Raw genomic sequence first — 14,876 nt, 5'->3', positions numbered from 1 at the left:
TAAAAACCCACAGGAAACTTAATAAATTATCAATTATTAATTCTACTTATTAGTTTATAAAATTTTAATCTGAGTCAATTACTTGTTACAACCAATTTACAGATATAGTCATAGTGAATAAAGTATATAAAAGTTACTCTGATAAAAGACTTGATAACTGTGCTGGCCAATTTGGCTTAGCGGTTGGCGCGTCGGCCTGAGGACCAGAGTCCTGGGTTCGGTTCCTCCTAGGGGCACATACCAAAAAAAAAAAGGACTTGATAACTGTCAAACATCATTGGAAAATTCTCCTCTAGGAAACTCTCCAAATGACAATTCCATTTACAATGTTATTAGTGATATATAACTCAAGAAAGCATGTATTAGATTTTTTTAAAAAACCATCTCACCTTTGACTTTTTTTTACTACTATAATCAGAATATGAGATTATGCAATGACATTTTAATTTATAATTCCTGGCAATCTCTTAATGATTGTGTGGGTGTGAACATATATCCAGATGTTCACTACATGAGTTAAGCGTTTATCTCTTAAAGGCACATACACCAGTAAAAGTATACAAGACCCAGTCAAATTTAGATAGTAGCAGTTGCATCTCTTTCCTCAACCACACATCCAATCTAGAACAGGCATCAGAATAATCTAGGAATGCTATTACCAACTATTTGTCTTCAATTGCTCTTGCAGGATCTTGTGATATTAACAATCAAACTACAGCTACTTCTCTCTCTCCTCTTGTGTTCTAGATAGTAAAAGTCCCATGAATCTGATCACTTTTATTTCCTATGCTGCCACATGATCACGCATTATTGGAAAACTAAATAAAAATAATGAATATTCATAGTATCCACAGAAAACTAAACAACTGGATGAGTTCAAGTGCATTTTTGTCTAATTTTAACTTAATCCACTTTGTCATTGTTGGTTTTATTAGACTTACCCTCATCTCTTCCCTCTCTCAAACACTGATTCAAGAACATATTAAATCAAGCCAGAATTTGGTCCCATGGCTTTCTGGTCCCCAGAATTTTCATTTCCTGACTTGTTCACTGGGCACTACCAACCTCACATATTTTCACTGAATTTGTTGTTAGCGGACAAAACCGTTCACCCCCAATTCCCTGCTCCCACTCTCACCACTCAGGCTCCAGGGACACATAGTGGTGCTCAACTTTCTATACCCTGCTGGTAGTGCAGTTTCCTTTAAACCAGACAACAGAGGATTTCACAGCTTTATTCTCCCAATGGATTTTCCCTTGCCTTACCTGGACATGGCCAGTTTCCGCTTGGAGCCCACAGGGGACTTTATGTGAGGCTCTTCTTTCACCATTGTATCATCCAACATTTCGTTCTTCGGGAAATACTTTTCTTCCTTTACACACACTTCATCCATCATTTCCTCTTTTATGTTCTGACCAAAGAACATCTCCTCCTGTTTTACCTCCAAATTCTCTTCCCTCTCTTCCTTCACTTCTAGCCAGTCCACCACCTCTTCCTTCACCTTCACCTTCTCTTCCTTTACTTCTGGCTCATCCACCTCCTCTTCTTTTACCACCAAACTACTATCCACCTCCTGCTTCACCTCCAGTGTGTCTGGTTTCTCCTCCTTCACTTCAGGCCCACCCTCCACCTCCTGCTTTATCCACTGGCCATCCAGCATACCTTCTTCCATTTCCGGCCAGTCCATAACTTCTTGCTTCACAACCGTTAGATCCACTTGCATTTCCTCTGCCCTTCGTCCACTTCCTTCTTCTCTATCCCCTATTTTCTCCATTCCTGCCAGTCCATTCCCCGGCTCTCCACCGCCGGCCTTCTCCGTCCCCGTTTCGCCCGTGACTCCGTCCCCACCGGACTGCAGCCTCAGCCGCGCCCCCTCAGTTCCACGATGGAGACCGCCTCCCGACGTCGCTTCATTCTCAGCAGCAAAATCCATCAGCTCACGATCCTTGGCCTCCGCTGACACTCTATCCTCCAGAGTGGCTGGTCCACACCAATACGTACGAGTTACGGGCGGAAGACCGACAGCGACCCACGTGCGAAAAGTCACCGGCAGCGATCACCGACCAGGAGAGTTCCTTCAAATCGTCGTAAAACAACACTTCCGCGTCTCTCTACTTTACGACTCATAGAGCTCTTTACGGCTCTCCAGCGGTCCGCCCCAGATCCTCTGAGAGAATTGGCGTGAGGCCACGCCCACCGCGATCCCACCTTCGGGGCGGGGCTTTTCCACACCTTTCCCCTGGGGAGACCGCCTCCAGCCCCCCACCCTCTGTGCGTGACCGCAACTCGACTCTGAAGAGGCTGCGGTACCGGGATCGCGAGAGAAGCTAAATCATAGCCTTGGAATGGGAAGACCCACCCTGATCTGTATTAAAGATTGTCTCATCTTGTATGAAAATGGGAGAATACCTTATGTTACGCCTCTTCAAGCTTAGGTTTCTTCACCTATGCACTAGAGACGACGGTATTACAGATCCCTTGGTGTTACTGTGAAGATCAGGTGGAAACGTGCTTGGAAATAAGCAACAGTGATTGCAACAAACTCAATATATGGTAGCTATTACTGGGAATCCCGAGGGGTTTCCGGTAGAATAGAAGGCGTTAATTTTCATTCTTTCAGTTCTTTGCAACATCCCGCATCAGCCAGTTCTCCATTCCCAGCATTTACAGGATTATAAAATATATATATTCCTAATGAAAGACCCGGCCGAAAGTTCAATCCCCAGGACTAGAAGATCTAAAAAACATACTGGGCATTAGTCACTTTCACCTAATCTTCACATCATGTCTGTGAAATATATTTTTCTCACTGCATAAGGGCTCCAAAAAAATGGCTTCTTGCCCTGGCCGGTTTGGCTCAGCGGTTGGAGAGTCGGCCTGCGGTCCAGAGAGACCCTTCTTAGCAGTAGGCTGCTTTGTGCCCCCCCCCCCACTCCCCCTGCCCCAGACCCTGTTACGGTTTGCTGGGCATTTAGCTATTATTCATTCACCCATTGTTGAGCGAACAGGAGTTTTGAATGGGTGAGCAGAGTTAAGGAGTAACTTTAAAACCTTAGTTGGGGCACACCGATTAAATAGTGCTGGAAGAAGCATTGAAGTAAGTTGGGAGAATTTAGTAAAATCTTATGGGTGGCGAGGAAGAAGCTGCCAGAGAAATCATGGACAGTTTTAAATCATGGACAGTTTTTTGGAAATACTTAGAGGTGCCAGCTGCCTATGGAATCAAAGAAAGCCTGACTGGGTTGTCAGGCTAGATTACAACTCTACACTAGGACTAGGAAAAGGGACAAAATGACAAAGAATCCGTGTGAACTTGATAAAGACCAGATTTGGGAGATGGGAGCAATGAAAGGGAGTGTTAATCCTCAAGAGAATAAAGTCATTTGGATTTCCATTTATCACAGACAAAGTTCTGTACTACAGCTCAGACACCAGAAGCATAAAGACTTTGTAAGGTATGGGAACTTATTTTATTTCCCTACACTTGTTCTTCTTGTGATCTTGTATATTTTTTGCATAGTCACTGAAGGGAAAATCATCAAAATATTAAGGATCCTTGATAGCATCACAGCTAATCACTTACCTAAGTTAAACAAGCAACACTGTGGAACAGGTTTTAATGGAGATATTGGGGATTGTGGTGGTATAGTTGAATGGCAGTTTTGAAGGAAAAGTGAGATGTGAGTGGTCCCAGAGAAGGGAATTTTGGATTCTCTCTTCCAGAACAGAGACAGAGACAGGAAGACAGAAGTTACATGGGCCTGTCACTGAATTTCTATCCAGTTCCTCAAATCCTCCCCACACACCTTTCCACCTCAATGGAGTAGAGGTACAAGTCTAGCTCCTTCAGTATAGGTATGAACCTTCTTGCTGTACCCTATCATCTGTCTCCCATCCCCTCACTGGGCATCATGGTGCAGCTCTCCTAACCATTTTGAGAGCTGGGTTTTTTTTGTTTTGTTTTCCCCAAAATAATAGAGTTCAGTTTAATAGTTAGAAACCTGGGATTGTTATCTATGAAGGCACCTTACTGAGACTGAAATACCAGGAGAAAGTGTATATTAGAGATGGTCAAAACCATTTTGGTGGCTCAAGCACTGTGTGTAGACAACTGTTTGGTTGACTATAGAATGAAGATTAGAAGGGCCTTTCCTGATCCCTCCATGGAAAGGTAAGAAAACAAAGACCAAGAGAAATAAAATTATTTGCTCAATATTACGTGACTATTTGTGACAGTACTGAAACAGAAAATTAATGTTCTGGTCAAAGCCCTGTGTTTGCACTTGAGGCAGCTTAAGATAAAGGCCAGGAAGTAGAAAACAGTGGTGTCCACATGAGAGGCAGGAACCAGGAACCAGAAATCATGAAAATCTGAATTTTACTTTGTATGGGTATATGTTGTGATGTGTTCAGGTTGGGTTATTCAGAAACAGGTGCTGATAAGTGTTCTTAGGAATCAGTACCTATGAAAGGAAGGAGGAAAAAGCAGAATTGGCCAGAGAGAGAATTTAAATTGGGACGTGATCTGATAAAGTCTTGGCCAACATGATGTTTAACTTTGGAGAAAGCATTTTCCTTTAGAGTGTCCCACACCAGGTAGAACTGCCTCTTATTTTTCATCTGGCTTCAGTTCAGCTGGTGTGGTTCAGTGGTTGAGCATTGACCCTTGCACCAGGAGGTCACCGGTTTGATTCCTGGTCAGGACATATGCCCAGGTTGTGGGCCCAGTCCCCAGTCGGGGAGGGGGGCCATGCAGGAGGCAGCCAATCGATGTTCTCTCTCATTGATGTTTCCTTCTCTCACTTCCTCTCTTTCTGAAATAAATAAAGAAAAAAATTTTTTGAAAAATAAATAAAACTGTGTAATTAGGTCCCCCTGTTTTGCTCTTCTTTTTCAAAATTGGATTGGCTCTTTTAGATATTCTGCTTATTCATATAAACTTTAGGATCAGTTATCAATTTCTATAAAAGAGCTTGCTGAGTTTTGACAGGAATTGTGTGGAACATGTAGATCAATTGGGAGAGAATTGGCATCTTAACAATAGTGTCTTACAACCCATGAAAATGGAATGTCACTCATTTATTTACTCTTTAATATCACTTAAAAATGCTTTGTAATTTTCATTGCAAAAGTTTTTGCATGTCTTTTGCTAAATGTATACCTAAGTATTTTATACTCGATGTGATTTTTAAAGGATTTACTTAATTTCACTATTGAGTTTTTCATTGCTAGCATATAGAAATACAATTGATATTTGTATATTTATTTTATATCCTATGAGCTTTGTAAATGTGTTTATTTTATTATATATATTATCTATTTGCATTTAATTAGCTAATAGTTTGTTTAGGAGTCTCCATGTATGTTTATGAGGATACATGTTTATAGCTCTCTTTACTGGTAATGTTATTAGGTTTTGTTACTAGGATTCTCTGGATAGCTTTTAATTTTATTTTTCCCATCTATTGTTTCCAGATACTTTCTGGGAGAGTTCTCTAACTAATTTCTACCTTACTAATATGTTATTTGATGGTATCCAATCTGTTAGTCAACCTATCCACTAAATTCATTTCAATTGATGTATTTTTTGTAACCAGTTTCGTTAGCATTTGATTGTTTTACAATATTCTCCCATATTTCTTGGAGGTATTTTTTTTCTCATTTAAAATTTATCACTTTTTTTTGGTCCATTAATTCTGCTCCTTTAGTACAAATTTTCCAGTGTTATAACAATTGTTTTATGAAATTTTACTCCTCAGATGCCGTGATATTCTATGATCTCATATTTTCTTGAAAATATCAGCAACTTCAGCTATAATTCATACTTGAAAAGGGAGCATCAAAAGCCTAAGTGATTTTTTTTTAAGGAGGGGGTGGGTAAGGAGAAGAGTAGATGAGTCTTAGGGTACAAAGCTTTTGGTGTTACAGTTTGGCTCCACTAGTCCCAATCTGCCCTTCCATGAGGAGAAGGTGCCCCTCTGGTTACTCCTGCATTTGCCATCCTTTTTCCAAGAACTACTGTGTTCTGTGATATCACTTAAATTCCAGGATGGAAGAAAGGGAAGAAAAGAACTGTTCCATGCCAACATGTACTCATAGTTATGAGCTTTATTGATGTTACTCTTCCTCCTTGGGCAGGTGCTGGGCTGGTTCTGCTGTTTTTATGCCCACCTTGAGTTGGGGTGGGCCATGATCCACCCAGCGTAACATGGGTAGAAAGAGGCACAATCAGAGATATTATCTCTCCATTCTACCCCTTACCTTCAACAGGGTCCATCTATGATTCCAGGCTTTCCTTTCCCCACCTCAGTGGGACCCAACTCCCTTTCATTTCCTATGGGTGTCTGAGAGCTTCTGAGTTAGGCTCCAAGATCCACCACCTTCTTCTCACTTACGAAAAACCCTCGGGATTAGACTTTGGGATGCCAGGAGGCAATAGTATTGTTAGTTTCCTGTCTTTTTAGGAATGGAATTCTTCAAAGTAAACTTTTAGAAAATAATAACGGTAATAAATTTCTGAAATGATTTAAAGGCTGTTTCAATAGCCTCTCTACTGGGCTTTTCTTGATGTTGCTCATACACTCCCAGGATGCAAGAGTTTTCACTATATTCACAATTTTGAGGCAACGCAGTAATTCTCATATGTGTGTTCACGGACTGTTGCTTCAGCATCATCTGGTATACTTGATTAAAAACAGATTTCTGGGATTCTCCTAGAGGTATTTAACCAAAATGGAGTGAGCTTCTGGGAAATATATATTTTTAAAATTTTAATTAAAAAAATATATTTTTTGTCTTTATGGGTTTATTTCTTTGTTTAATCCCTTCACCGTTTTCACCCAGCCCTCCAAACCCCTTCCTCTCTGGCAGCTGTCAGTCTCTGAGTCTGTTTCTATTTTGCTTGTTAGTTTATTTTGTTCATTAGATTCCGCATATAAGTAAAATTATATGGTAATTGTCTTTCTTTAACTGACTCTTTTCACTTAGCATAATACTCTCCAGGTCCACCCACACTGTCTCAAAAGGTAAGATTTTACCTTTTTAATGCGGAGTAGTATTTCATTGTGTAAATGTACCATGGCTTTTGTATCCATTTGATGGGCACTTAGGCTTCTTCCAAATCCTGGCTATCATAAATAGTGCTGCAACGAACATAGGAGTGCATACATTCTTTCGAATTAACGTTTTGGGTTTCTTTGGATATATTCCCAGAAGTGTAATTACTGGGTCATAATGCAGTTCCCTATTTAATTTTTTGCAGTAACTCCATACTGCTTTCTAGATGGTCAATCTTTTAAACAAGTGTCTCTGTGTGCACTTTTGATGTATAGTCAACGTTGGGAACCAACAACTGCACTGTCCAATATGACAGCCAGTAGCCACTGTGGCTATTGAACACTTAAAATGTGGTCATCCAAATTTAGATATGTTGTAAATGTAAAATACACACTGGATTTTAAAGGCCTAGTACAAAAAATGTAAAATTCTCATTACAGCATTTTTATATTGATCACATGTTAAAACGATAGTATTTTGGTATATTAGGTTATGTATAATGCATTATTAAAACTAATTTCAGTTGTTTCTATTTACTTTTTAAGTAATATATATGGCTCATATATTTCTTTTAAAAATAGTTTATTATATTTTCAGAGAGAGAGAAGGGGAGAAGAGAGAAACGTTGATGTGAGAGCATAACATTGATCAGCTACCTCCTGCACATTGCCTACAAGGTATGTGTCCTGTCTGGGAATCAAACCACCTTTCAGTGCATGGGAAAATGTCCAACTAATTGAGCCACACCAGCCACATATTTCAATTGGACAGAAGATGTTATTAAAATTAGAATTCCAGTTAGATGTGTTTAACATAATGTGAACATAAGAATTAGCACTCTGATTTCAAGCTGTATTACTAAGCTATAGTGATCAAAATGGTATTTTACTGGCACAACAGATACATAGATTAATGGAACAGAATAGAGAGCCCAGAAATAAACCCACACCTATATGATCAATTAGTCTAAGACAAGGGAAGTAAGAATATAATGGGGTAAAGACAGTCTCTTCAATAAATGGTGTTGGGAAAACTGGACAGATACATGAAAAAATGTGAAAATTAATCAGTTTCTTACACCATATAACTCAAAATGAATTAAAGACTTAAATGTAAGACCTGAAACCATAAAACTTCTAGAAGAAAATATAGGCAATGAACTCTCTGACATCAGTCTTAGCAATAGTTTTTGTGTGTGTGTGTGTGTGTGTGTGTGTGTGTGTGTGTGTATCTCCCCAGGCAAGGGCAGCAAAAGAAAAAATATAAACAAATAGGAGTACATCAAATTAAAGAATTTTTGTACAGTGAAGGAAATCATCAACAAAATGAAAGGAGAACATACTGAAAGGGAGAAGATATTTGCAAATGACATGTCTGATAAGGGGTTAATATCCAAAATATATAAATAACTCCAACTCAAGATCAAAGAAAAAAAAAACACCCAAAACCAAACAGTCTGATTAAAAAATGGGCAGAAGACCTGAATAGACATTTTCCAAAGATGACATACAAATGGCCAACAAACATATGAAAAGATGCTCAACATCACTATTCATTTGGAAAATGCAAATCAAAACCACAATGAGATATCACCTCATACCTGTCAGAATGGCTAGTCTAAAAAAATGTCAACACATAAGTGTTGGCAAGGATGTTGAGAAGTGGGGACCCTCATTCACTGTTTGTGGGATTGTAAATTGGTGCAGCCACTATGGAAAACAGGTTGGAATTTCCTCAAAAAATAGAAACTATCATATGACCCAGGAATTCTACTTCTGATCATTTATCCAAAGCAAACTAAAACAGTAATTCAAAAAGATATATGCCCTCTATGTTCATTGTAACATTATTTATAATAGCAAAGATATAGAAACAACCTAGGTGTCCATGAATAAATGAATGGATAAAAAGACACACACACACACACACACGAATATAATTTAGCAATAAGACATTTGTAACAATTTAGATGTATTATGCAAAGTGAAATAAGGTAAAGACAAATACTGAGTGGTATTACTTATATGTGGAATCTAAAATAAATAAGACAAAAAGGAAATTGACTGATAGATACAGAAGACAAACTGATGGTTGTGAGAGGGGAAGAGGGGAAGGGGATGTGAAAAAGCTGAAGAGAAATAGGAGGTGCACACTTCTAGTTATAAAATAACTAAGTCCCAGGGATGTAATGTGGAGCAGACTATTATAGTCAATAATAGTGTAATAATTTTGTATGGTAGTAGATGGTACTAGACTTATCATTATGATTATATCATAAGGTATATAAAAAATTTAAATCACTGTTTTGTACACCTGAAAGTAATATTTTATGTTAAGTATAAGAAATTAGCTAAGTGTGTTAGTTCATGTACTTTGTTAATTCAGTTAATAAATATTTGTCTCTTCAATTTGCTCTCCAAACTGCAGTCTGAGCATCATTGCAAATCATGTCTGATAATGTCAGTCAATTTCTCAAAACCCTTCAACACCTGATTGTTGCTCTTATTATAAAGAACTAAATCCCTATTATGGCCTTGCAAAGATGCCCCATATTCTGGCCTGTATCTTCTCTTCAGCCTTATCTCTAATTAATCATCCTTTAGCTATCAAGTAAGCGCTACTTCCCTAGGGAAGCAGTCCTTATTATTTAACCACTCCTCTTCCCCCATGCTCCAATCTAGGTCAGAGGCGTGTGTGTGTGTGTGTGTGTGTGTGTGTGAGCATCTATTTCTCATTGTAATTTTATATTCATGAGTATTACCATTCAATTAACATCAATTTCTCTCCTAGATAGTAAGCTCTTTGAGCACAGGTACCTTGTCTGTTTTTCTCAATTTGAATTCTCAACTCAGAGCAGTGTCTAGTTCACAACACACAATAAAACGTGAAGATGTGAAAGGACTTGAACACCATGTGCACTGTGCACTGTGATATTCTGTGTGATTATAAACATTAAAATCTATGCTCTGGCCGGTTTGGCTCAGCGGTTGGAGCGTCGGCCTGCGGTCCAGAGAAACCCGGGTTCAGTTCCCGCTAAGGGCACGTACTTCGGTTGCAGTTTGTTCCCGGCCCTGGTTGGGTCGTGTGGGTGGCGACCACTTGATGTGTCCCTTTCACGTCGATGTTTCTCTCTCTCTTCCTCTCTCTCCCTCCCGCTCTATCTGAACAAAAAATGGAAAAATGTCCTTGGGTGAGGATAAAAAAAAAAACCCAACAAACTACACTCTGTCTTCAGAGAGGCCACAGCTTAATGAAGAGAGACACACTTGTGAAGAGTAATGACAACACATTGAAGAAAGTGTAGAATATGTTATGTCACCTGAAGAGGAAGCAACATGCATTTCTCTATGGGGAAAGTTAGGCAAGTTTTCCCAATGAGTTAACTTGAAGTGTGAGTAGGAATTGGCCAGGAGGACAAGGAAGGAGAGCAGACAGAGGATTGAAAATTGTAGTACATTCAGTTGAGTGTACATCGTGTATTAGGAATGGCTGGAGTGTATTGACTCTGATGAAAAAGGAGGGAGAGAGGGCTGACAGGTCATCAGAGGCAGGTCACCAAGGCCTTATAAGCCTTCCAGATAAACTTGCATTTCTTCATTGTATCTGGAGCCAGATTTATTTCCTGAGTGTGGGTTTCAAGGTTTGGATACAGAAGTGGTCAGGGAAGAAATCACAAGTTGGTTCTGGGTATGATTATTCCTTAGTAGGGAAGCATGACATAACTGTATTTTAGATGGGTTTATTACTATAATGCAAGCAACTGCTTCCAAAGAATTGACTGGATCCATTATTGGTAAAGCATGCTTTGGATCAAACGAACCAATAATAATTTAGGAAGTTCAATAATAATTAATGAGCCTTTACAGGATCCAACAGAGGAATCCAGGACCTAGTACAAAAGACACGCACTACTTGTAGTGTAGTACATGAAATAGATTTCTAAAAAGATTTCAGAAATTTTTTTAATTCTAAAAATATTATTTTCTTTTTAATGCCTGAACCCTGAAACCAGCAAGTTTAACTAGCCAGAATACTTAGTTATGAAACCAAATTAAATAAATTCTGATTGTATTAATTTCTCACTTCCAACTATTGAACCAAAAACATTTTGGTGTCTACTGATTAAGTTTTGTACAAAGTTTTTTGTTTTTTCATTGTAGGAAGACTGAAAGAAAAACACATAGTAATTTTTTGCATTATACTGAATTATGAAGGAAATATTTGAGAATAATTAAAAACTACTTTAACTGGGAATGTTTTTATTTTCTAATAGTTAAGAAAGATCTTTATCCCTTCATGAATAATGTCCTTTTTATGAAACTGGGTTTCCAATGTTTACTTCAAGAAGTGAGTTTTCTTGAATTTCAACTCTAAATTTGTTCTGAACTAGTTACCTAGTGAAATCAAATCATATGTAATGGATTGTTACTGAGATCACTTTTTATACTTGTATGCTGTCCTAGAATTCCACTGCAAGGTATAGCCAAGATGATTGCTCAGATTTCCCATCAGTTGCTCTACTCTATAGAGGTACCATTTTTCTAATTTGGCTTTGAATTATACCAGCACTCTGAATTCAAAGCACACAGACTGCATAATTGTGTACCCAGGCTGAGGTGACAACTTCATCATACCAATATCATAGCCAACTACTATGTAGGTCATGGTGAAAAAGTTATGCTTTAATAGGGCAGAGCACTATACACTGAAGGCTTAGCTTACACTTATTTTTGAAGCTATAAAAACTGCTAGTCTTGTGAGGAAGGTCTAAACTCATACGTGTGAGCCAGAAAATGAGGTCTGCCAAAGTGTCTGCTGCCAAGCGCCATGTTCTTACTACTCAGGTCACATCTATGCCATGAGCAGCATCCCCTCTCTTTGTGTATTGCTAAGTCATCAAACAAGTAAGACAATAACCCACCTTTTTGCTTCTTTCTAAAAGAACTACATTTATGTTTCATTCCAGGCAAAAAGCAGAGATAGATGTAGGTTTTGTGAGACCTAAATATAATTTAGGGTCTTTCTTATGAATTAAAAATTATTAAAACAATGACAAGTTATAATACTTTTGCAAACTTTACACACAAATGCCCATGTGAAGACCTTTTAAAGGCCACTATGGGGCTTTAAGGCTTAAATTTATTAGCCTCACAGTAATTCTGCCCCTACAGAAAGCATATTTTAGGTAAACTTGATAGAATTTAAAAATTAATTTGCTATATGTTTGGCTTTAATGTGATAAATTATTTTACTAATAGGAAAATGTTTTTACAGCGTAATTTGTGAATTTAAAGATTTTACTTATGACTATGGTTACCTGTCTCTAGGTACATATATATTTTTTGTTTGTTTTGGATATTCATGCTGTTACTGTATTAGAATTTATGTAACACAAGAAATTAGAGGACAAAATTGATGCACTGTGATGATATAGAACATTTAGACCTGAACTCAACAAACCACAAGTAGTATAAATATGAAGTAAATACCTAGGCATTTTATAGAAAAATTGGTAAATGCCAAAGAAAGATAAAAATAAATCTTGAAAGAAGCCAGAGAAATATGGCATATTATGTATAGAGAGCAACAGTATGAATGATGGTTAACAATAGACAACAGAGACATTAGACTGACATATTCAAACTGCTGGGGAAAAATGCAACCAAGAATTCTATACCTAGAGAAAATGTATTTCAAAAATAAAGATGAAATAAAGACAAAAAGCAGAATTAATCACCAGCCCTCCTACACTATAAGAAATGGTAAAGGAAATTCTTGAGATGAAGGGGAATGACACCAGATGGTAACTTAAATCTATAAAAAAATTATATATATTTAATTTTACTTTTATAATACAAAAATATATAATGTTTAAAGAAAAGTTATAATCCTACATTGTTGGATCTATAATACATGCAGATGTACTATTTATGACAACAATGTCTTAAAGAATGAGGAGATTAAGGGGAAGTATATTGTCACAGGATTCCCATATTTTACTTTAAATAACCCAGTATTAGCTCTAAGTGGATTGTGATAAATTAGAACTTAATACTGTGATCCTTACAGCAACTACCAAAAAATAAAGAAAAGAAAATTTTCTCCATTTTTATAGATAAGGAAACTTCTTATTCTAGCTATGATGAAATTGCTCATATCAAATATGCTTCTAAGAAGTATAAAATCTGGATAAGTATCAAAAAATAGATGTTTGACACTATTAATGATCATCCAAAACAGAAAGGGCTAGATGATAGGTAAAAAACAAGGAGATAAATAAAAGTAAACTGGATGTTCTCCAGATTTTTTCTCCCTGGGGGAGATTGCAGAACAGAAAAGCAGTGTCCCAGAGCTCTTGGTAGTCTTCAAGACTGATGGAATGGAAGAGTAGGGAGCAGAGTGAGATGAAACTTGGAGTTCAGAACTGACGAAGGAGGATAAAGTCCCTGCACCATAGGTTTTCATTTGTGATACCATAAGAGATATCCCATAGGAGTAGTAATGGGAAACTAGAAATAAACCAGCTCTCAGAGACCCAAAACCCAGTCTTGAACTATCTCAATTGTGATTGGATCCAACCACATGCCAAAAGAAAATTAAATTCTTACAAGAGGTAGCTACTATAACTCAGAGCTTCTGAAAAATTTCAAACATAATGTATGACATGTAATAAAAAATGTTATATACAGCATGTCATGAGACAAGATAAAATAACTAAAAACTAAAAGAAAAAATAGATAATATAAAAAAGAACTTTAGGACATACAGATATTGCAATAATCAGATGTGGATTTTAAGTTGACAATAATGAATATGCTCAATAAGTAATAAATAAAAAGATCAAAGATTTCTCCAATGAATTGGACTCTATGAAAAATGAAATGAACAAAATAGAATTTAGAAACACAATTTCTAAAATTAAGAATTCAAAGATACGTTTAACAGATTAGACAGCAAAAATGAGTTAGTGAACTACTTGATAAATCAATGAAAAAATATATAAGCTGAAACAAAGAAAAATAATGAGAAATATAGAGATGAACACAAGAGATGCATGTGACACAGTAAATATGTCTAAAATTATGCAATTGAAGTCTCAAAAGGAGAGAATAATGGAATGGACAGTACTAATATTTGAAAAGACGATGGCCAAAAGTTTTTAAAATCTTACCACAGAGATCAAGTTACAGATTTGAGAATTTCTTTAACACTTGAAACCTATATAATGTTATTAATCAATATCACCTCAATAAATTCAATAAAAATTAAAAAAGAAACTCTTTAAATCACAAGAAAATAATTACACAGAAAAGTACCCTAAGCATATTGTAAGAAAACTTAAAAAACAAAGAAAAAAATCTTAAAATAAAAACACCTTCAAATGAGAAAAAAAAAAAAATTGACAGCTGACTTATCAGCAGAAAAATGATGGGAGTATGAGAAAATGGAACACATTTTAAAAGTAACTAAATGACAATCTGGATTTCTATACCCAGTAAAAGTGTCCTGTAGACAAAATAAAGAGTTTTTGACTAATACTGAGAGAATTGGTTAAAGAAATACTTAAGGGAGTTCTCCAGCAGAAGGAAAATTATCCCAGATGAAAGCATTATAATAAAGGAAAAAAAGAAAAACACAAGCAAGTGTAAATAAATTTTAAACACCAAATAAATATTGTCAGTTTAAAATATTGGGAAATAGGTTCAGTAGGATTCTGGCAGCAGCTGCAGTGGCTCTCATCTCTTTAGGCTCTTCTTGCTATTTCCTTTTTGAGTGCAGAAACTTGGCCTCTGGTGTGGCTGTCTCTGATGGAGTCATC

At 37.0% G+C, this 14,876-nt stretch overlaps 1 protein-coding gene across 1 annotated transcript in view; it reads right to left on the bottom strand.

The window, feature by feature from the left end:
• ZNHIT6 (zinc finger HIT-type containing 6) overlaps positions 1 to 2,050 on the bottom strand; it is a 60,783-nt gene extending 58,733 nt beyond the window's left edge. Inside the window, exon 1 of the mRNA XM_036256046.1 lies at positions 1,267 to 2,050. Within this exon, the coding sequence (XP_036111939.1) occupies positions 1,267 to 1,934 (668 nt within the window). The 5' untranslated portion in view covers positions 1,935 to 2,050. The remainder of the gene's footprint in view (positions 1 to 1,266) is intronic.
• Between the last annotated feature and the right edge of the window lie 12,826 nt (positions 2,051 to 14,876).

Source organism: Molossus molossus, unplaced genomic scaffold (genome assembly GCF_014108415.1).
Source record: "Molossus molossus isolate mMolMol1 unplaced genomic scaffold, mMolMol1.p scaffold_m16_p_12, whole genome shotgun sequence".
Taxonomy (NCBI): Eukaryota; Metazoa; Chordata; class Mammalia; order Chiroptera; family Molossidae; genus Molossus; species Molossus molossus.
Note: the sequence above shows the minus strand (reverse complement) of the source record. Positions and strands in the feature narration are given on the sequence as shown.